Genomic DNA, 23,040 nt, shown 5'->3' with positions numbered 1-23,040 from the left:
TCAGTGATTGAATTAAAGTTGCTTCCACATAATAAGGGGAAACATTTTAAAAGGAAATAATGTTTGTATCAATGGCAACAGTTCGCATTTGTACACTGCCTTTTATGTAATAAAATGTCCCAAGGCACTTCACATAGGCAAGAATGGACTGAGCTGTTGAGTTTTGAGTGATGGCCAAAGGTGCATCAGAAAAGTAGGGTTTTGAGGAGGTTTTTTAAAAAAAAAAATGGTGGGGAGAGAAATCACAAGGCAAAGAGGTTTAGGGAGGGAGTTCCAGAAGAGGGATCCAAGATGGCAGAATGTGAGGAATGCCACAAGCGGGGAATACACAGCAGCCTAAAGCTGGAGTAACACAAGATGTGGGATGGAGCAGGTGGCAAAGGTAAGGTGCGACACCGTAGTGGAAGGATTTGTACATGAGGGCAAGGATTTTAGAATGTGGGGTAATGGGAACCAGTCGAGGCCAACCAAGATGGGGCTGACGGGTAAGTGAGAACTAGTGCAGGACAGGATGTGGGCGGCACGGTTTTGGACATATTAGACTTGACGTAGTGAGAGGGTCAGGAGGCCGGTGAGGAGAGTAGGTGAGAAACTGTGTCTTGAGGTAAAGATTGTTTATTGCTTGCAAAAGCAATTCAGAACCTTTTATGTTGGATACAATAGCTCTTGAAAAACAGACAATGCAGCGTATTTTAAACATGCAAATGGGCATCACATCACTAATCTTGTTTTTTTTCATGAACCTTGCAGTGTTAAGAATTCTGACTGCAATTGGTAATGTTGCACAGCCTTAATATGATGCAGCCCATATTGACTCGAACGAAATGGTGTAGATTTAGGAAACATGGCCAAGCTGGAGATGACCTTTTTGAAACTCTGTTCTTTAGGTCAAGGAAATCACACGGGATATTAAACAGCTTGATCATGCAAAACGCCACCTGACTACTTCCATCACCACGCTCAATCACCTGCATATGCTCGCAGGTGGTGTCGACTCATTGGAGTAAGTAGTCATCAGAAGCAAAGCTCTGTTACAGTTTGTGGTGCAGATGTGTTTTAAATATGCTGTCATGTCAGCAGGTATAGGACAAATAAATTGATTCTGAAATTTGAACTGCTTGGGCTGATTGACTCTGTCTTTAGTCAGGTTGGAAATGGATTCAGTGCCGATAAGGCTGATAACTAATAGTGCGTGTAAACAGTTTAAGAACAGAGGGAAAATGGAGCTTAATGGAAACTGAATTCCATTTCACTTCAGTGAGCAAGACTATAGAATGTGAAAGCCATGCCAGTGTGAGGAAGTTGCGCTGGTCTTTCACACGAGTTATTAATAATGACGTTTTCCAGTGTTCCTAGAGAGGGTATCATAAATGTGACCTCATTTTTAAAAGCAGTGTAGAATACAATTTATCCCCCACCACCTCACACTTTCCTGAAGGTGATGATTCTTGCTGGATTACGCTCACATTGGATTCTGAAATCCTCCTGTACTTCACCCATGTTGTGGGAACTGAGTGTTGGCAAGCTATTCCACCTTATAGGCCCGTATAGTCGACCCCAACTCTGTCCCAATGGGACTTCCATACATTATACATTTTTCAGCAAGAATTCTGGGTTATCCGCTTTCTGCCTTGCTAAGGGCACTGAGGCAAGTTGTAGTTCTCCAAATCTTGCCCTGGCTAAGATCAGTTAGTGCAGCAGAAGTGGAACCTTCAGATTTGTATAGTCTAATACTTCGGGCACTGCCTTCACTTACTGGAGCATTGGGTGGAGCAGAATACAATTAGTTAATGGTCAGCTTTGCTGTGATATGACTTTAGATTAATATCCACATGATCATTGCACACCAAGTATTAATATTATCACTTTACAGCTAAAATATGAGCACTTTGTGCTATGGCATAAGTTGACTGAATATTTGGAGCTCTATGAATTCCTAATTGACCAACATCATAGTTGCTCATTAATAGACTTTTCCATAATAGGTCACAGGATAGGGAACAGATAATTGGTTTTAAGTAATGCCACACAGTATTGAAGTAACTGCAAATCTATTAATCCTCTTGGTTCTTTTGGAAATGTAGCATGATTTCTTTAGGGAAAACATCTCGTTAGGGCACTTTCATTTTTAATAATATGAATATTATCCTGAGAACAGACCAAAAGGGAAAACGGCATATGTACTGTGGTGCATTAGTAATATTGAAAAATCCTAATTGCTAATACAACTCTATTCTCAAATTATTATATTATAATATCATTGGAATCCGATGTTTGGATCAATATTTCTCATTTATACTATTCATACCTTGGGGGGAGGGGGAATATGAATATAGAGTTGGTGATTTTGAGTACGTGTTTTATTTCTGCAGGGCAATGACTCGCCGCAGACAATATGGAGAAGTGGCTAACCTCATGCAAGGAGTGGTGAATGTGTTGGAACATTTTCATAAGTATATGGGTATTCCGCAGATCCGCCAGCTCTCTGAAAGGTAAAACATCAAAGCTTCTGCTTAACTTGAGGTCACCTCTAAAGTGGGTTCCTTGTAGAAGCAATGCAGATCTGGATTTATTTAATTCGATCGGCAACTCTGTCCAAATTCACATGCGGTCTCTTTTTTGTTTTTAAACAAGCGTAATTTGTCTTTCTCCTATTGGTGTATTTCTGCTGAGATAATTTGTTGACATTGGCAAAATCTCTGTATTCCCTCTTCCCGCCGCCCCCCCACCCCCCCCTTTGCAAAAGGACAAATGGAGTGAGCAGATTTGGTTGAACATCTAACCTCTCAACTCTTGTCTTGGGGATAGGTGTCACTCAGGCTTGCTTGTCTTTGTAGCTTTGCGTGGAATGGCCAGCACTCTTGGCAGATGAAGAGTAGTACAAACCCTGATAGTCTATGGCCTAGCTCTTTCTGCCCTTGCTCTTGTGGTTAAGAGGAGGAGAGTGCATGATGAGACTACAGAAATCACAAGTTAGAGGGGAATGATTTTTTAAAATATTTATTCTTGGGATATGGTTGTGTGTCGCTAGCAAGGCCAGCACTTATTCCCCATTCCTAGTTGCCCTTGAGAAGGTGGTGGTGAGCCACCGCCTTGAGCAGCTGCAGTCCACATGGTGAAGGGAGTTCCAGGATTTTGCAATGACTACAAAGGAATGGCGATATATGTCCAAGTTGAGATGGTGTGTGACATGGAGGGGAACTTGCACCTTCCCATGCACCTGCTGCCCTTGTCCTTCTCGGTTGTGGCCTTGGTGAGTTGCTGCGGTGCATCCTGTGGGCAGCATGCACTGCAGCCTCGATGTGCCGTTGGTGGTGGGTGTGGATGTTTAAGTTGGCGGATGAGCCGCTGATCAAGCGGACTGCTTTATCCTGGATGGTGCTGTGCTGCTTGAGTGATATTGAGGGAATTATTTTGTTTATAAAAGGAATGTCCTGTGTATGTCCCACAATGATAGAATTTAAATGATGCCTTTGGTTTTCAGGGCATCACCAGTTCAGCTCCTTCTTACAACCGAGGAGCTGGCCAGGATATTCTTTCCTTAATTAATTTGGCCTGAATGGAACTATTTTTCTTTGAGCCTAGTGTTGCATGTATACAGTTTATGCAGTTTAATGTAGTAGCTAACCTTCAGTTTGGCAGTTTTGAAATGGGTTTCAAGCCATGGTTCTGTGAATGAATGCCTTTGAGTCCTCGACCCAACAAGTTCATGGCATCCGGCATAATGGGCAAAGGAGACAGTGTGTGGTGGGGGTGAGATACTTCTACTTGGGATAGGGGAATCAACTTAGACTACTCCTCCGTTAATTCCAGTGTCTGGATACACAGCAGCATGGAGAGGCCTGGCAACAGGTTGTCTCCCACTCTCTTGGCAAGGAAATAGTGCAAGGAATTTTAAGCGGAAAGGAAAAGGCTCTAGAAGGCCATTGACCTTGGGTGAGTTTGAAACCACCTCCCTTGTCCAGCTTCCAAGTTAAAATAATATAAAATCCTTGGTTTTACGTATATTTGCTAGATTGTCGTCACAAAAAAGGACCTGAGATAATACACATGAATCCTTTGATTTTTGTTCTATTTTTGTGCTATCAGTACATGACTTCCCTCATGGCTGTTTAAATTCTGATATTTTCCCCATCTGGTTCGCCTGCTGCAATATGTGCATAGTGATAACAGCAGCTCTTAAACGTCAGGGTTCTTGTAGCAGAGATAAGGATTTTAATTCCCTTTAATGTTAGGTTCAGAATAGGACGATGTACAGTTTAACATTTATCACATCTCTCAGGAAGTCTCTTTCACATACAATGAATTACTTTGAAGTGTAGTCCAGGTTGTTTTGTAGACGGATATGACCACCGTCAGTGTCAGTTGTGGCTCAGTGGGTAGCAACCTTGCCTCTGAGTCAGAAGGTTGTGGGTTCAGGTACAGGAACTTGAGCACATAAATCTAGGCTGACACTCCCAGTGCAGTGCTGAGGGAACGCTGCACTGTCGGAGGTGCCATCTTTCGGATGAGACATTAAACCGAGGCCCCGTCTGCTCTCTCAAATGGACGTAAAAGATCCCATGGCACTATTTCGAAGAAGAGCAGGGGAGTTATCCCCGGTGTCCTGGACAATATTTATCCCTCAATCAACGTAACAAAAACAATTTGTCTGGTCATTATCACATTGCTGTTTGTGGGAGCTTGCTTTGTGCAAATTGGCTGCCGCGTTTCCCACATTACAACAGTGACTACACTCCAAAAGTATTTCATTGGCTGTAAAACGCTTTGAGACGCCTAGTGGTCGTGAAAGGCGCTCTATAAATGTAACTCTTTTTTTCTTGTGCACAGCAATGTCCCATAAATAGCAATGAGATGAATGGCAGGTTAATGTATTTTTGCTGATGCTTGTTGAGGGGGCAAATGTTGGCCAGGATACTAGGAGAATGCGCTGCTTTTCTTCAACTGGGATCTTTGTCCACCTGAGAAGATAGATGGGGCTTTGGTTTAACATCTCTTTCAAAGGACAGTCGCTCCAGAGATGCAGCACTCCCTTGCTCCTGCATTTAAATTTCAACCAAGATAATGTGGTAAAATTCTGCAGTGGGACCCCTAACCTTCTGACTTAAAGCTGAGAGTGCTACTAACCGAGCCAAGCTGATGCAGGATAAGACAAGTTATCTATTTGAAGACAGCATGTAGCAGATGGTGACTAAATCTTTAATTTATTGAAAGTATTCTGTCTTTCTTGCAGAAGTTCCACTTTCAAATTAACATTTGAAATTTTTTTATGCATTGAGCAAAACATGACCTACCCCCAAACATTGCAAGAAGTTTTGGGGGACCTAGTTGAGAGAGGAAAGGTAATCGAAAATAAAATAACTTGTCAGGATATGGAGTCAATGGCCCCAAAATTGACGGTTCTGGGAAGGACCTTTACTGCCCGTTTGCGGTGGCCATTCGTCAAAATCGAATGGCCACCGCTTTGGGCTCAACTGGCTGCCCCGACATAGATTCGACCCGGGAGGTCTTGCAGCGGCGTGGGCCACCACCGACTCGTGGCGGTGTGGGGCTTGCGGCAGTAGTGACGCACTAAAATTACGCACCGCTGCCGTTCTGCCCCCGGACTCATTTTCAGGGTGAAAAAGCCGGCCCTTCAGCTGACGGTGCCCCCACCAGCTTTTCGGGCCGGTGTAGAATGGCATAATTCTTGGAGCCAAGGGAGCGGAGAGAGACAAGAAGGTAAGATCCAAACCTGAGAATGTTCAGCACAGAATCCGCACTCAAGGGGAAGAGACACACGAGAGGGAAAGAGAGAGGGAGAGAGACACATGAGAGGGAGAGAGAGAGAAAGAGGGAGCGAGAGAAAGGGAAGGGAGCAAAAGAGAAAGGAGAAAGAAGGGAGAGAGAGAGAGAGAGAGAGAGAGGGAAGCGAGTTAAAGAGATAGAAGTGAGGAAAGAGAATGAGAAACAGAATGAAAAAATTTGATTGGGAGATAGAGAAATAGGAATAGAGAAAGAGAAAAGGGGAAAAAAAAACTAGAGAGAGAGCGAAATGGAGATCTCAAGAGCCACAGAGAGAAAACTGAAATCTCATTCCAGGGTATCAGACTGGAAACGTCACTCCGAGCGGTAACAAATGGGAATCTGTTCCACCTCTGCCACCTCCAGGCCAGATCCAAGGTCGTCCCATCCTCTGTCATTGAACTACAGTACGCAGACGACGCTTGCATCTGTGCGCACTCGGAGGCCGAACTCCAAGCCATCAACAATACCTTCACCGAGGCGTACGAGAGCATGGACCTTACACTAAACATCCGTAAGGCAAAGGTCCTCCACCAATCTAACCCCGCCACACAGCACTGCCCCCCCCCCGGTTATTAAAATCCATAGTGAGGCCTTGGACAACGTGGACCATTTTCCATACCTCGGGAGCCTACTGTCAGCAAGGGCCAACATCGATGACGACATCCAACACCGCCTTCATGTGCCAGCACAGCCTTTGGTCACCTGAGGAAGTGTTTTTGAAGACCAGGACCTCAAATCAGGCACCAAGCTTATGGTCTACAGGGCAGTAGTGATACCCGCCCTCCTATATGGCTCAGAGACCTGGACTATTTCCAGCAGACACCTCAAAGCACTGGAGAAGTACCACCGACGCTGCCTCCGCAAGATCCTGAAAATCCATTGGAAGGACAGACGCACCAACATCAGTGTTCTCCCTCAGACCAACATCCCCAGCATCGAAGCACTGACCATGCTCGATCAGCTCAACTTGGCGGGCCACATCGTCCGCATGCCTGACATGAGACTCACAAAGCAAGCTGCTCTTCTCGGAGCCTCGACACGGCAAGCAAGCCCCAGGTGGGCGGAGGAAACGTTTCAAGGTCACTCTCAAAGCCTCCTTGATAAAGTGCAACATTCCCACCGGCACCTGGGAATTCCTGGCCCAAGACCGCCCAAAGTGGAGGAAGAGCATCCGGGAGGGCGCTGAGCACCTCGAGTCTTGTCGCCGAGAGCATGCAGAAAGCAAGCGCAGACAGCAGAAGGAGCGTGCGGCAACCCAGGCTGTCAATCACTGTCTGCCCCACCTGTGACCGAGACTGTAGGTCCCGTATTGGACTGTACAGTCACCTGAGAACTCACTTTTAGCGTGGAAGCAAGTCATCCTCGACTTCGAGGGACTGCCTATGATGATCTTACGCATGCCTAACCTGCGACTTCGCCTCTGTGTCTCCCCTGTGGCTGCCTCATTGGTGTGGGAAGGTTGCTGTGTTCCCTGTGTGGAAACTGCAGAAGTTCTTCGAGGACGCCCTCGAGCAGCTTTGGGCCTGGAAGGGCCGGCTGGAGACTGTTCAACACCCTCCTGGGGAGGGTTCGGTCAGACTTGGCTCGGGCGAGGCCATGCGCGGAGTGACGAGTCTGGGGCCAGGGATGCTGTGAGCTGGAGGGAGTGCATCATCCGTATCCTGTCCCGAGGAGCCTGAATAACTCACCAGGGGCGGCACAATACCACCACCATCAATCTGAGGAGCTCAGGTCGGTGCCACGAAAGCAACACTGAGGTCTCGGAGGGGGGGGGGGTGGGGGCTGGCGGGCATCCAGCTGAGACTGCATGCGAGCAGCCACAGTCTGAAAACCACCAGATATGACAGCACTTAGATGCTCCCGTCGACTCTTGCAGAGCCGCGGCCATCCTCTCCAAAGCAGCACCGATACACTCATTCCCTCACGCCTATGCTGCAATGGCAGCTGCCACATCACCCTATGGGTGAATTTCCTATGGGAATAACGCCTGAAACTCTTTTTGGAGTTCACCTGCGAAAACATAAAACATTAAACCGTGCCACCCGACCTGGGTGACACACCAGACATTTACAAGGCCCTTTTTTCCTTTTTTTTTGTGTTTTTCATTTTTTGGGGGTTTTTTTTGGGCGCTAAAATCACATTTTTCCAGTGCCCCCTATAAAAGGAAAGGGGACACTAAAAGCACCGGCAATTAAAACAAATTAAACTTAAAAAACGAAGCCTGAATTAAGACTGCAAACTTTCAGGTTTGAAGGGCTAATTGGACTGGAGCATTTTTTTGTGGTCAAAAAGCTGAATTTGGATCCAATGGCTGCTGCAAACTTTGCAGTGCTAATTGGAGACAAAAGGCCTTAATACCACCAGCTGTCTGGCTGCACTGAATTTCAGCCCCAATCTTTCAGTGTGGATAATTAGAATGAACAGTTGACACTCCAGTAATGAGGCAGTGCTGCATTGTTGGAGGTGCTGTCCTTCAGATGAGATGCTAAATCAAGGCCTTGTCATCGTCTTCAGACAGACATTTAAAAATTCCCATGACATTTTTGAAGAAGAACATTCAGTTTTCCTGATGTGCTGGACAACATTCCAACCTCAACCAACACCACCAAAATTGCTCATTCATTGCATTGCTATTTACTGTGTGCAAATAGGCTACCTCTTTTGCCAACATTAACAGTGACTGCAGTATGTGTAGTGCTTTGAGATGTTTCTCAGTGATATGAGAAGGCACTATATAAATGTAATTTCTCTCTTTCTCTAACTTAAAATTGATTTAACTTTTTTTTTAAATAAATTCGTAGCCAATCGTTTCCAATTCTTTGTCAAGTCACAAACGCCAGAGGTCACCCTGCACCAGTCAAGGATCACTCTGCGCCAATGCTCTTAGCCAAAAGGCCTAGAGCCACTGCACCGTTCCTGGAAGTACTGCAATACCAGGTTCGTGCCATGGAGGTGGATGGGTCAGGTCCCCCACACATCTCCGTGGAGGTGGATGGGTCAAGCCATCCCACCCACCTCCTGTTTACAAAAATGTAAGCATATACCTTCCTGACCAGGGAGAAACCACCCGGAGGTCATGGTGGCTGGTCAGGTTAGTTATGCAGATCTTAGCCAAAAGGCCGATTCACCAATTCACGAATCCCAGGTGCCACCTCCTCACTTCCATTGGTCAGTGGTTCACTATGACTTGGGCTTCCCTTTCTTGCTCCTGATATACTTAAAGAACACTTGTATGGGGCCGAAATTGGTGGACATACCACCTAAAATCACGAAATTGATCAAAAAATACCTACATACTGCCCGGAAGGAAATTCATCAGCGACATACTGCCGGGCGGTATGCATGCTGTCCGCCCATGCACACCGTCGACATACTGCTCAAAATTGCCAAATTGATCACTTACCGTCAACCTTGCCGACCGCCCTGGAAAAGGTGATTTTAAGTCGATTTTCAGTCGGTGGTATGGAGGTTGCCATCTCCCTCCAAGTAGTCATCTACCCCCACAGCAGCCATTCCCCCCCCCCGCCCCGCCCCCTCAAATACCTGCACAGCGCGCTCAGGCCGGCAGTCTGTCAATTCTGGTCAGTGCCTCTCGGGAGCGGGGGGGGGGGGGGGGGGGTGCGGAGCAGAGCTTCGGAGCAGCATGCCCGTGCGCACAACTTGGGAGCTGAAGATTCCCGAGCGAAAAGGACTCACAGCCCGCACACCGCCGGCTGCGCTCCGCTCGGCATACCGCCGCGAAAAAAGTGACGAAAATTGCGCACACTTCGCCCAGCGGTACCTGGCGGTATGAAACGGCATACCACCGGCATACCGCCAAGAAATGGGCGCACCATCGGTTTTCACCAATTTTGGCCCCAAGGTCTTTTATGTTTTCTGCTTTATTCTGCTCTTGCTCTCTCTTTATTCCCCATGCCAATCCTCTGCTTGATAATGTAGTTCTCCCTCTCCTGTTCCCTCCGTGTAAATTTCAGAATTTTATTTTGTTCCTTCTTTCTCCCTAATGCTTTCCATGACTTCTTTCATCACCCATGTTGGCTTTACTCTCCCCTCGTGTTGTCCACTTGTTTCTGGGCAAAGCTTGCTCACTTTCCCCCTCCATTCTTTCCTTCAACTAGACCTGCCATTTTATCTCTTTCATGCAACATCTCATCCCCCTCATTTTGCTCTCTTGAAATCCAGTTTATCATCTGTTCTGTACTCATTTCCATTGTTAAAAGTAACTACAACACGATCCCTAAATCACACATGTCCTCCAACTTCAACTTGGCTTATTGCTCCCTTCTCATTAATTAGAATCAAATCCACTACTGCCTTCCCCCGGGTGTGCTGCCTCATCCGCTGCTTTAGAAAAGATTCTTTAATTATTTTATTTGTCCATGCATCTGGATGTTGTCATGGATTGAGCTTCAAAGGAATCCTACGTGATAGTCATGTAAAAACTCACAACAACAGTGATGCAATGGCACTTCAGAGATCAAGGGCTGGAATGTTTGTTTTGGCAGCCAATGAAATGTTTGGGTGTCATTTGTCTTTACACTTTATGGGGGAAAAAAATCAGTTGGGTATCAATTTTGCCACAGATATGTTAAATGTTTTTGAACTTCTTGACAGTAGATCTTTGTCTGAACACCTGACTCAATAAATCTGCAGTTACGTTAGTCAAATGATTAACCCTTCATCAACTGTAATTTTTGATTCTGTACAGGTAAGCGAATTGCCTTGGCATTGTGAATATACTCAAGTTGTAAAACTGTTTATAAAAAAAATGTGTTTCCTCTTCTGCCCTTTCCCCTCTGTCCCTGCCCCCTTTCCCCTCTGTCCCTGCCCCCTTTCCCCTCTGTCCCCGCCCCCTTTCCCCTCTGTCCCCGCCCCCTTTCCCCTCTGTCCCCGCCCCCTTTCCCCTCTGTCCCCGCCCCCTTTCCCCTCTGTCCCCGCCCCCTTTCCCCTCTGTCCCCGCCCCCTTTCCCCCCCTGTCCCTGTCCCCCCTTCCCCATCATCTTCCTCTTTACCCCTACTTCCTCGCCCTCTCTACTCCCACATTCCTCTCACTCCCCTTCCCCCACACTTCTCCCTCCTCTCGCAATTCTCCCTCCCCTTCCCCCACCTTCCTCTCACTCTTTTTCCCCCCTCTCCTGCGATTTTTCCACTTCCCCCTCGTGTATATATAGACCATGGGATGATTCTGACTCTGTCCTGGATTTTGCAGATTGCCTATGTTTGCAGATCCAATTCACTGTTGACTAACCTAGCACCATTTTTATTGACTATAAATTAGACTGCATAAAAAATTTGGAGTACTGTGGTTTGAAAACTCTGGTAAGAACAGGGTATAAATTCTCTGGTATTTGTTTTCACTTCTCTCCATCCTCACCCGAGTGATTGCCCTCGTGCCTTACATCCCTTCATGCACCCTCACCCCTCTAATATTGGATTTCTTACTCTCACTGCTTCACCATTGGTGGCTCCTTGTTCAGCCAGTACACTCCTGCCCTCCTGGAATTTTCTAACCAGTTCCTTTCCTGTTTTATAAAAAAGCTTCTCAAAAATGTGGCTTCTGATGTCCACCCTGTCCTTCTGCTTGTTTAAAGTGCACTGAGATGTTATTGTAGTAAATGGAGATACTGTGCAGTAGAGCTTCATTGGTAACCCATGAGAACTATTTCAAACCGGGTAACTTGGTAGCTAGGTGCTGGGAGATATCTAATTTGCAATTCTTAAATATTGATTTGATTCATTGCTTAACCAGGAGCCAATCTGGATCAGGGAGCGCAGGGTAGATTGGTGAATGGGACTTGGTGCGAGTTAGGACACGGGCAGCAGAGTTTTGCAATGACCTCAAGTATACGGAGGGTAGAAGGTGGGAGGCATGGATGAGGGTTTCAGCAACAGATGAGCTGAGGCAAAGGCAGAGTTGGGCGATGTTATGGAGTTGGAAATAGGCGATCTTAGTGATGGTGCAGATATGTGGTTGGAAGCTAATCTCGGGGATCAAATATGACACCAAGGTTGCGCACAGTCTGGTTCAGCCTCAAGACAGTTGCCAGGGAGAGGGGTGGAATCAGTGGCTAGGGAATGGAGTTTGTGGCGGGGTCCAAAGACAATAGCTTCAGTCTTCCCAATATTTAGTTGGAGCAAATTTCTGGATGAGCAGAAATTTCCTCCAACTAAATATTGGGAAAACCTAAGCCATTGTCTTCGGTCCCCTCCACAAACTTCGAAAACAGACAAAAAGCCTGATTATGCTGGAAGCTGTCAGAGCTTGTCCAACATTTCTCACCAGTTGACTAATTCTGGATCTGATGGTCTGCCTTTGCAGTACAGCCAACTTAAGGCACTTTTCCTCAGTGTGTTGCCATCATCATCATAGGCAGTCCCTCGGAATCGAGGAAGACTTACTTCCACTCTCAAAGTGAGTTCTTAAGTGGCTGTACAGTCCAATATGGGAATTACAGTCTCTGTCACAGGTGGGACAGACAGTGGTTGAAGGAAAGGGTGGGTGGGGAGTCTGGTTTGCCACACGCTCCTTCCGCTGCCTGCGTTTGTTTTCTGCATGCTCCCGACGACGAGGCTCGAGTTGCTCAGCGCCCTCCTGGATGCTCTTCCTCCACTTAGGGCGGTCTTTGGCCAGGGACTCCCAGGTGTCAATGGTGCCAGTCTCCTTTTGAAGGGCTTATTAAAGGAAAAGAGGTTCATGTTTTCCGTCCGTCAACCTTCTATTCTCGGAACCCATGAAAAGAGAATGTGACCGCTACTGAGGATACCACAGGCCTGCTGACTGTGGGGCTTTAATACTGTAATTTTGCAATTCAGACTTTTTCTCTCTTTCCTTCCCCACACAACCCCCCCCACAACCCCCTCGAAAAAAAGTTGAAAGAGTTTGAGCTGACCCCCTGTCAATCCCTTTCCTACTGCAAAGTACCACGTCCATTGATGTGGTTTAGTGCAGACAAATCTCAGATGTGGCTGGCAGATTTGAGTGTTGGAGAAGGCGGAAAGCAAACATCTGCGTTACCATACTGATGTTTGTAAACTTTAACTCTTAGACTGCTGGCAGATTCATCAGAACTTGTGTTTGTTTGGTCTTTAACAGCTGATATAAAGCTCTCAAAAACACTGACAGGGCTTTGTTGCACTTTTTTAAAAAAAAAACATAATTTGTATTGCCTTTAGAAAATTTGCCATTTTATTGATAAATCAAAAAGCTGCAGACCACAGAATTTCCCTGTTTAAGCAGCACAATAACTACTTGAATTCACATCGCACGTTTCAGATCTTAGGATGTACCAAAGTGCTTTAAAGTCAATAATGTGGAAGCAAGTCATCCTCGACCCCGAGGGACTGCCGATGATGACGAAAGTTAATAACTGTAGTTATTTTATGTATGTATGCAGGTAAATGTGGCAGCCAATTTGTACACAGCAAGGACCCACAGACAGCAAATGTGATAAATGACCAGATAATTTGGAAACTCGCAGGTGCAGAGAAAAGTGGAGAGATGGAGGGGTTTCAGCGACAATTCTAAAGAATGGGGTCGAGAGAGTGGAAAGCTGCACCACCGATGGGATACATGGGGGAGGGGGCTGTATAAAAGGTGCCCAAAAGATGTGGGCGGGGATGTTGCAAAGATAGAAAATGGGGGCATGGGGGGGAAAAACGTGAAGACAAAACAAGAATTTTAAATTCAATATGTTGGGGGACATGAAGCTAATGTCCAGTGATGGGTGAGTGACACAGGATACAGCCAATTGGAGTTTATGGAGGGCAGTGCAGCAAGTGGAGAATTCAATTATTTATCTTATTTCTCAGGATGTAGGCATGGGTAGCAAGGCCGCCATTTATTGCCCATTGCCCTAATAAGGTGGTGTCGGGCAGTCTTCTTGAACTGTTGACTACTCCAATGCACTCCTGGCTGGTCTCCCACATTCTGCACTACATAAACTAGAGGTGATCTAAAACTTGGCAGCCCGTGTCCTAACTCTCACCAAGTTCCGCTCACCCATCAGCCCTGTGCTCGCTGACCTACATTGGCTCCTGGTAAAGCAACGCCCCGATTTCAAAATTCTCATCCTTCCAAGGCCTCACCCCTCCCTATCTCTGTAATCTCCTTCAGCCTTACAACCCGCCGAAATGTCTGCACTCAAATTCTGTCCTCTTGAGCATCCCTGATTATAACTGCTCAACCATTGGTGGCTGTGTCTTCAGCTGCCCAGGCCCCAAGCTCTGGTACCTCTCTGCCTCTCTACCTCTCTTTCCTCCTTGAAGACACTCCTTAAAACCTACCTCTTTGACCAAGTTTTTGGTCATCTGTCGTTATTTTTTCTTATGTGACTCGGTGTCAAATTTATTTGTTTTGTCTTTTAACACTGCTGTGAAGCGCCTTGGGACGTTTTACTATGGTAAAGGCGCTATATAAATGCAAGTTGTTCTTGATAATGGTTTGATACAACTGGGTGGCTTGCTAGGCCACTTCAGATGACAGTTAAGAATCAACCACGTTGGTATGGGACTGGAATCACGTAGGTTAGACTGGGTAAGACGGCAGCTTTCTTTCTCTAAAGCACAGTAGTGCGCCAATTGGGTTTTTACAACAATCCTACAGCTTCATGCTCGCTTTCACTGATGCCAGCTTTTTCTTTCCAGGTTTAAAAAAAAAATGAATTCAAATTCTCAAACTGCCATTGTGGGATTTGAACTTGTGTTCTCTGGTATATTAGTCCATGTCTTCGGATTACGAGTTCAGTAATGTAACTACCATGTGACAAGAGCATACTAAGACAAAAATAGAGAACATAGACTTGTGGATTATCAGACATTATTGTAATAACTGATTTTTCTTGATGGAGAGGAAACCTAGTGAATATCATAAAACACGTTATTGAGAATAATAGATACTTGGGAATGATTGAAGGTTGTAATCTCAAATGATATTTAACTAAAAGAGGGCATTATTAATGGTCTCTATATTGGCTGTGCGAATTTTCTCTCAGTAACAACAATTAAACTTTAATTGACCCCAGGGTATACTAGTTAAACGGGTTGGACTTTGTGCCCTTGATGCGACAGGTTATTTCAACATAACTCCGCCATAGCAACAGACGGCTTTCCTCAAGGAAGTCCCTTTTCTCCCATTAGTTATCTATGCCAATTAATTACAATGTGTGTTACCTGTCTGAGATCAATGCCATGGGAGATAAACTGCTGTAGATGGTGTAGTTTGTTGGGGTGGCCTGGTATATGCATATCATTGTGAACATTGATGATGTGGGTCTGAAATTGCCTTGGAATGAAACTGAACAGAAACCATTCTTCATACAAGATCAGTACACCTACAGTGTCAGATGTCACCTACCATCTTAGATCTGGTCCTGTGTAATGAGACAGGAAAAATAAACAATCTCCTAGTAAAAGATCCTCTCGGAATGAGTGATCACAATATGGTTGAATTTGTAATACAGATTGAGGATGAGGAAGTTGTGTCAGAAACGAGCGTACTATGCTTAAACAAAGGGGACGACAGTGGGATGAGGGCAGAGTTGGCTAAAGTAGACTGGAAACAAGGACTAAACGGTGGCACAATTGAGGAACAGTGGAGGACTTTTAAGGAGCTCTTTCATAGTGCGCAACAAAAATATATTCCAGTGAAAAAGAAGGGCGGCAAGAGAAGGGATAATCAGCCGTGGATAACCAAGGAAATAAAGGAAAATATCAAATCAAAGACCAATGCATATAAGGTGGCCAAGGTTAGTGGGAAACTAGAGGATTGGGAAAATTTTAAGCAACAGCAAAGAATGACTAAAAAAAGCAATAAAGAAAGGGAAGATAGATTACGAAGGTAAACTTGCGCAAAACATAAAAACAGATAGTAAAAGCTTTTACAGATATATAAAACGGAAAAGAGTGACTAAAGTAAATGTTGGTCCCTAAGAAGATGAAAAGGGGGATTTAATAATGGGAAATGTGGAAATGGCTGAGACCTTAAACAATTATTTTGCTTCCGTCTTCACAGTGGAAGACACAAAAACCATGCCAAAATTTGAAGGCCACAGGAATGTGGGAAGGGAGGACCTTGAGACAATCACTATCACTAGGGGGGTAGTGCTGGACAGGCTAATGGGACTGAAGGTAGACAAGTCCCCTGGTCCTGATGAAATACATCCCAGGGTATTAAAAGAGATGGCGGAAGTTATAGCAGATGCATTCGTTATAATCTACCAAAATTCTCTGGACTCTGGGGAGGTACCAGCGGATTGGAAAGCAGCTAATGTAACGCCTCTGTTTAAAAAAGGGGGCAGGCAAAAGGCAGGTAACTATAGGCCGGTTAGTTTAACATCTATAGTGGGGAAAATGCTTGAAGCTATCATTAAGGAAGAAATAGCGGGACATCTAGATAGGAAATGTGGGAAATAATGGGAAATGTGGAAATGGCTGAGACCTTAAACAATCCCATCTAGATAGGAATAGTGCAATCAAGCAAACTCAGCATGGATTCATGAAAGGGAAATCATGTTTAACTAACTTACTGGAATTCTTTGAGGATATAATGAGCATGGTGGATAGAGGTGTACCGATGGATGTGGTGTATTTAGATTTCCAAAAGGCATTCGATAAGGTGCCACACAAAAGGTTACTGCAGAAGATAAAGGTACGCGGAGTCAGAGGAAATGTATTAGCATGGATAGAGAATTGGCTGGCGAACAGAAAGCAGAGAGTCGGGATAAATGGGTCCTTTTCTGGTTGGAAATCAGTGGTTAGTGGTGTGCCACAGGGATCAGTGCTGGGACCACAACTGTTTACAATATACACAGATGACCTAGAAGAGGGGACAGAGTGTAGTGCAACAAAATTTGCAGATGACACTAAGATTAGTGGGAAAGCGGGTTTTGTAGAGGACTCAGAGAGACTGCAAGGAGATTTGGATAGGTTAAGCGAATGGGCTAAGGTTTGGCAGATGGAATACAATGTCGGAAAGTGTGAGGTCATCCACCTTGGGGGAAAAAAAACAGTAAAAGGGAATATTATTTGAATGGGGAGAAATTACAACATGCTGCGGTGCAGAGGGACCTGGGGGTCCTTGTGCATGAAACTCTTTTAGAGTCTACCTGCAAAAACATAAAACATTAAATCGTGCCACCCAACCTGGGTGACACATCCTTGTGCATGAAACTGATCCCAAAAGGTTAGTTTGCAGGTGCAGCAGGTAATCAGGAAGGCGAATGGAATGTTGGCTTTCATTGCAAGAGGGATGGAGTACAAAAGCAGGGAGGTCTTGCTGCAACTGTATAAGGTATTGGTAAGGCCGCACCTGGAGCACTGCGTGCAGTTTTGGTCACCTTACTTAAGGAAGGATATACTAGCTTTGGAAGGGGTACAGAGACGATTCACTAGGCTGATTCCGGAGATGAGGGGGTTACCTTATGATGATAGATTGAGTAGACTGGGTCTTTACTCGTTGGAGTTCAGAAGGATGAGGGGTGATCTTATAGAAACATTTAAAATCATGAAAGGGATAGACAAGATAGAGAGGTTGTTTCCACTGGTAAGGGAGACTAGAACTAGGGGGCACAGCCTCAAAATACGGAGGAGCCAATTTAAAACAGAGTTGAGAAAGAATTTCTTCTCCCAAAGGGTTGTGAATCTGTGGAATTCTCTTCCCAAGGAAGCAGTTGAGGCTAGCTCATTGAATGTTTTCAAGTCAAAGATAGATAGATTTTTAACCAATAAGGAAATTAAGGGTTACGGGGAGAGGGCGGGTAAGTGGAGCTGAGTCCACGACCAGATCAGCCATGATCTTATTGAATGGCGGAGCAGGCTCGAGGGGCTAGATGGCCTACTCCTGTTCCTAATTCTTATGTTCTTATGTCAGCTGTGTCTCAGTGAGTCAGAAGGTTGTGGGTTCAAGTCCCACTCTGGGGAATTAAGCACAAAAGAAATCTAGGCTGACACTCCAGTGCAGTGCTGAGGGAGCACTGCACTGTCGAAGGTGCCGTCTTTCGGATGAGACGTTAAACCGAGGCCCCGTCTGCTCTCTCAAGTGGACGTAAAAAAATCCCATGGCACTATTTCAAAGAGCAGGGGAGTTATCCCCGGTGTCCTGACCAATATTTATCCCTCAATCAACATAACATAAAACCCCAGATTATCTGGTCTTTATCACTTTGCTGTTTGTGAGAAACATAGAAAATAGGTGCAGGAGTAGGCCATTCGACCCTTCTAGCCTGCACCGCCATTCAATGAGTTCATGGCTGAACATGCAACTTCAGTACACCATTCCTGCTTTCTCGCCACACCCCTTGATCCCCCTAGTAGTAAGGACTTCATCTAACTCCTTTTTGAATATATTTAGTGAATTGGCCTCAACAACTTTCTGTGGTAGAGAATTCCACAGGTTCACCACTCTCTGGGTGAAGAAGTTCCTCCTCATCTCGGTCCTAAATGGCTTACCCCTTATCCTTAGACTGTGACCCCCGATTTTGGACTTCCCCAACATTGGGAACATTCTTCCTGCATCTAACCTGTCTGAACCCATCAGAATTTTAAATGTTTCTATGAGGTCCCCTCTCATTCTTCTGAACTCCAGTGAATACAAGCCCAGTTGATCCAGTCTTTCTTGATAGGTCAGTCCCGCCATCTCGGGAATCAGTCTGGTGAACCTTCGCTGCACTCCCTCAATAGCAAGAATGTCCTTCCTCAAGTTAGGAGACCAAAACTGTACACAATACTCCAGGTGTGGCCTCACCAAGGCCCTGTACAACTGTAGCAACACCTCCCTGCCCCTGTACTCAAATCCCCTCGCTATGAAGGCCAACATGCCATTTGCTTTCTTAACCGCCTGCTGTACCTGCATGCCAACCTTCAGTGACTGATGTACCATGACACCCAGGTTGCGCCTCCCCTTTTCCTAATCTGTCACCATTCAGATAATAGTCAGTCTCTCTGTTTTTACCACCAAAGTGGATAACCTCACATTTATCCACATTATACTTCATCTGCCATGCATTTGCCCACTCACCTAACCTATCCAAGTCGCTCTGCAGCCTCATAACATCTTACTCGCAGCTCACACTGCCACCCAACTTCGTGTCATCTGCAAATTTGGAGATACTACATTTAATCCCCTCGTCTAAATCATTAATGTACAGTGTAAACAGCTGGGGCCCCAGCACAGAACCTTGCGGTACCCCACTAGTCACTGCCTGCCATTCTGAAAAGTCCCCATTTACTCCTACTCTTTGCTTCCTGTCTGATAACCAGTTCTCAATCCATGTCAGCACACTACCCCCAATCCCATGTGCTTTAACTTTGCACATTAATCTCTTGTGTGGGACCTTGTCGAACGCCTTCTGAAAGTCCAAATATACCACATCAACTGGTTCTCCCTTGTCCACTCTACTGGAAACATCCTCAAAAAAATTCCAGAAGATTTGTCAAGCATGATTTTCCTTTCACAAATTCATGCTGACTTGGACCTATCATGTCACCTCTTTCCAAATGTGCTGCTATGACATCCTTAATAATTGATTCCATCATTTTACCCACTACTGAGGTCAGGCTGACCAGTCTATAATTCCCTGTTTTCTCTCTCCCTCCTTTTTTAAAAAGTAGGGTTACATTGGCTACCCTCCACTCGATAGGAACTGATCCAGAGTCAATGGAATGTTGGAAAATGACTGTCAATGCATCCGCTATTTCCAAGGCCACCTCCTTAAGTACTCTGGGATGCAGTCCATCAGGCCCTGGGGATTTATCGGCCTTCAATCCCATCAATTTCCCCAACACAATTTCCCGACTAATAAGGATTTCCCTCAGTTCCTCCTCCTTACTAGACCCTCTGACCCCTTTTATATCCGGAAGGTTGTTTGTGTCCTCCTTAGTGAATACCGAACCAAAGTACTTGTTCAATTGGTCTGCCATTTCTTTGTTCCCAGTTATGACTTCCCCTGATTCTGACTGCAGGGGACCTACGTTTGTCTTTACTAACCTTTTTCTCTTTACATATCCATAGAAACTTTTGCAATCCGTCTTAATGTTCCCTACAATCTTCTTCTCGTACTTCATTTTCCCTGCCCTAATCAAACCCTTTGTCCTCCTCAGCTGAGTTCTAAATTTCTCCCAGTCCCTGGGTTCACTGCTATTTCTGGCCAATTTTTATACCACTTCCTTGGCTTTAATACTATCCCTGATTTCCCTTGATAGCTTGCTTGTGTGCAAATTGGCTGCCGTGTTTCCCACATTACAACAGTGACTACACTCCAAAAGTACTTCATTGCTGTAAAGTGCTTTGAGACATCTGGTGGTCATGAAAGGCGCTGTATAAATGCAAGTCTTTCTTTTTCTTTATTCCTATTCAGGCACACTTTGTCAGGAACTAACTAAATGATTGACTACATTATGTCCAGGACCAGGATCGCCTGCTGAACACACATAAAATTACATGATAGCCAGGGTGTTCCATGTCGTTAATTTGAGACCACTCCCGATGTAAATCTTAAATCAACTTCTTAGAACTGCACGGGAGTGGTACAGAATGTTTTCCCTGTTACTACCTGTGAGGAAGAACTTGAAGTCTTCTGTGCAGCTACATCTGACAGTCTGATATTTTTTTAAAGAAAGAACTTTGTATTGAGCCTTTCACATTGTCAGGATGTCCCAAAGTGCTTCGCAGGCAATGAATTATTTCTTGGTGTAGTTACAGTTATTGCGCAAGCTTCCTGCTTCTTTCTGCTAACCTGCACTTTCTGTAACAACTTGTTTGTTGACCACTGTCAAATGATATGGCAGCCAGTCAACAAATTCCTTGGCTTCTGCCAAAGTTGTTGTACAACAACACCAACTTACATTTATGTAGCATGCTAAACGTAATAAAACATCCCAAGGTGCTTTTGAAAATTTTGACAGCAAAGCTGAGAATATTAAAACAGAGACATTGCTTAACTGGGAGTCAATATAGTTCAAAACCTATATCTCGGGGTGATTCACTCGCTACCTTATTTTCCCTCCCTCGCTCTCACAGGGCAACATGTTCATGTTCACAATCAGCACTTCTGAAAATGAGCCCAGTCAAAATCAAAAACTCTTTTGGGCTGATGATCTGCTGTCCTTTCACAGGGCAAGGAGCACTGATTGGCTGGGCTTGAACAATGGGGCTGCTTCGCATGATTCTTTTAATAAGATGCACAAAAATATAAAATTATTTCTAAACTTTATATTGTTTCAAAAGGGGTATTCAGCCAGTGTTTTTAACTTAATAATTAACAAGCTACAAATAAATGAGATTAAAAGTTTCTTGAATCCATTTTGAAACCCAGTCATAAAAACTTCAATGGCCAAAACAAAGCAAAATTACCCAATTAATTAAACACTACTCTCGAATTAAAGTTGGACAATGATCACTCTCTTAGGTACAGGTTAGGGTGGTATGTGCCTTGTTACGACAAGAACAATGTTTTGTGTTTGTTTTTCTGTTTTATGAGAGGCATTTTACTCTCCTAAATGAAAAGTATGTTGCTGTATGCTTGCTGGAATGCCACGTGTTGTTAACAGTCCTAAGCCTATATTAGGTAGAACATTCTGTACTTACTCAGGTTTGGACTCCCTATCCACATTCCATTGTTAACGAGGTTTCATGTGGTGTCTGACCCAACGTGTGCTGTTCGAGAGAAACTTTCAGTGCCTTACAAAATACATGCGTAAAATTGGCCATGACACTATGTAACCTCGAGTTCTCCTGTTACAAATCTGATTATAGACTGTCAACAAGGCCAAATGTATATGGAACTTCTCTCAGCCTGAATATAAAAATTCAGTTTTATTTTCTGCTGTCATACACCTACACTTACCTTTTAAAGGAACAAAAGAACATGCCTTTTAACGACCTTGGGATGTCTCGAAACACTTTACAGCCAATGAAGTACTTTTAAAGTGTAATTACTGGTGTAATGTAGGAAAAGTGGCAGCCAATTTGCACATACAAGGTCCCACAAACAGTAATAATGTGATAATGACCAGATAATCTGTTTTAGTGATGTCAGTTGAGGGATAAATATTGGCCAGAACACTGGGGATAACTCCCCTGCTCTTCTTCAAAATAGTGCCATGGAATCTTTTACGTCCACCTGAGGGAACAGACAGGGCCTCGGTTTAACGTCTCATCCAAAAGATGGCACCTCCGACAGTGCAGCACTCCCTCAATACTGCACTGGAGCGTCAGCCTAGATTTTTGTGCTCAAGTCCCTTGAACCCACAACCTTCTGGCTCAGAGGCAAGTGTGCTACCCACTGAGCCACAGCTGAGCCAGATCCTGTCTTCATCTGTCGTCACGTACCCTTCCAGCAGAGGTTGCTGCACATAATCAGGAGAGGGAACTCTGGGCATCAGATGCGAGAACGCTACCAAATGAACCGCAGCTGACACTATAAAAAGTAAACAACTTACATGTGTAACACACCTTTCACATCCTCTGGACATCTCAAAGTGCTTAACAGCTAAATAATTATTTATATGGGTAAACATGATAGCTAGTTTGCACACAGCAAAGTATTAGCAAGCAACAAATGGTATAAATGGCCAGCTGAATTTGTTTTTGGTGCTGGTGTTATCTCTGTCAAGCAACTTGAATGTCAGTTTGTGAGTGCAGAAGTTATTCTTCTAATATCCATTTAGTTTCACAGCTGCAGCATAAAACTTAGAAAATTCTGATTTTGTTTTGTCAGAGTGCGAGCTGCTCAGACTGAGCTGGGGCAGCAGATCCTGGCAGATTTTGAAGAGGCCTTCCCTTCCCAGGGAACAAAGGTGAGAGTGCCCCGCTAAAGTTCAATTTTCACATCCTAACCCCCGATGATTTTATAACCTCTTGAATGATTGAATGTCCCTTACACCTATGCCCATTTTCTGTCTTCTAACTCCAGCATAAATTGAGTTGCTATGCCTTCGTTCTGCCAAATACTTGGATTGTCCTGGTAGAGAGAATGAATTGCTGATCTGGCCCCAGACTCTTGTCCAATATAAATAGAGAAAGAAAAAATTGCACATGAAACAAAAGCAAAAATGCAGGGAAATTCAACAAGCCCGTTGTCATCTGAAAAGAGAAAAGACCTTCTCCTGCTTCAGATGAAGATCCTTGGTCAGTTCTGAAGAGTCTACACCCGAAATATAAATCTGTCTTTCCTATTTTCAAATGTTGACCAACCTTCTGTATTATTCCTCGCCTCATGTGACCAGTTATTGTGTAATTACCATGAAGGCAGCAGTGAA

The 23,040-nt window shown here is 44.7% G+C and overlaps 1 protein-coding gene across 1 annotated transcript in view; it reads left to right on the top strand.

The window, feature by feature from the left end:
• Positions 1-23,040, top strand: part of vps53 (VPS53 subunit of GARP complex) — a 274,701-nt gene that overhangs the window by 67,396 nt on the left and 184,265 nt on the right. The window contains exons 6-8 of the mRNA XM_070857048.1: positions 888-1,003; positions 2,373-2,492; positions 22,500-22,578. Coding sequence (XP_070713149.1) covers positions 888-1,003; positions 2,373-2,492; positions 22,500-22,578 — 315 coding nt within the window. The remainder of the gene's footprint in view (positions 1-887; positions 1,004-2,372; positions 2,493-22,499; positions 22,579-23,040) is intronic.

Source organism: Pristiophorus japonicus, chromosome 16 (assembly GCF_044704955.1).
Source record: "Pristiophorus japonicus isolate sPriJap1 chromosome 16, sPriJap1.hap1, whole genome shotgun sequence".
Classification (NCBI taxonomy): Eukaryota; Metazoa; Chordata; class Chondrichthyes; family Pristiophoridae; genus Pristiophorus; species Pristiophorus japonicus.
The sequence above is the reverse complement of the archived record's forward strand: the minus strand, read 5'-3'. Positions and strand labels throughout refer to the sequence as shown.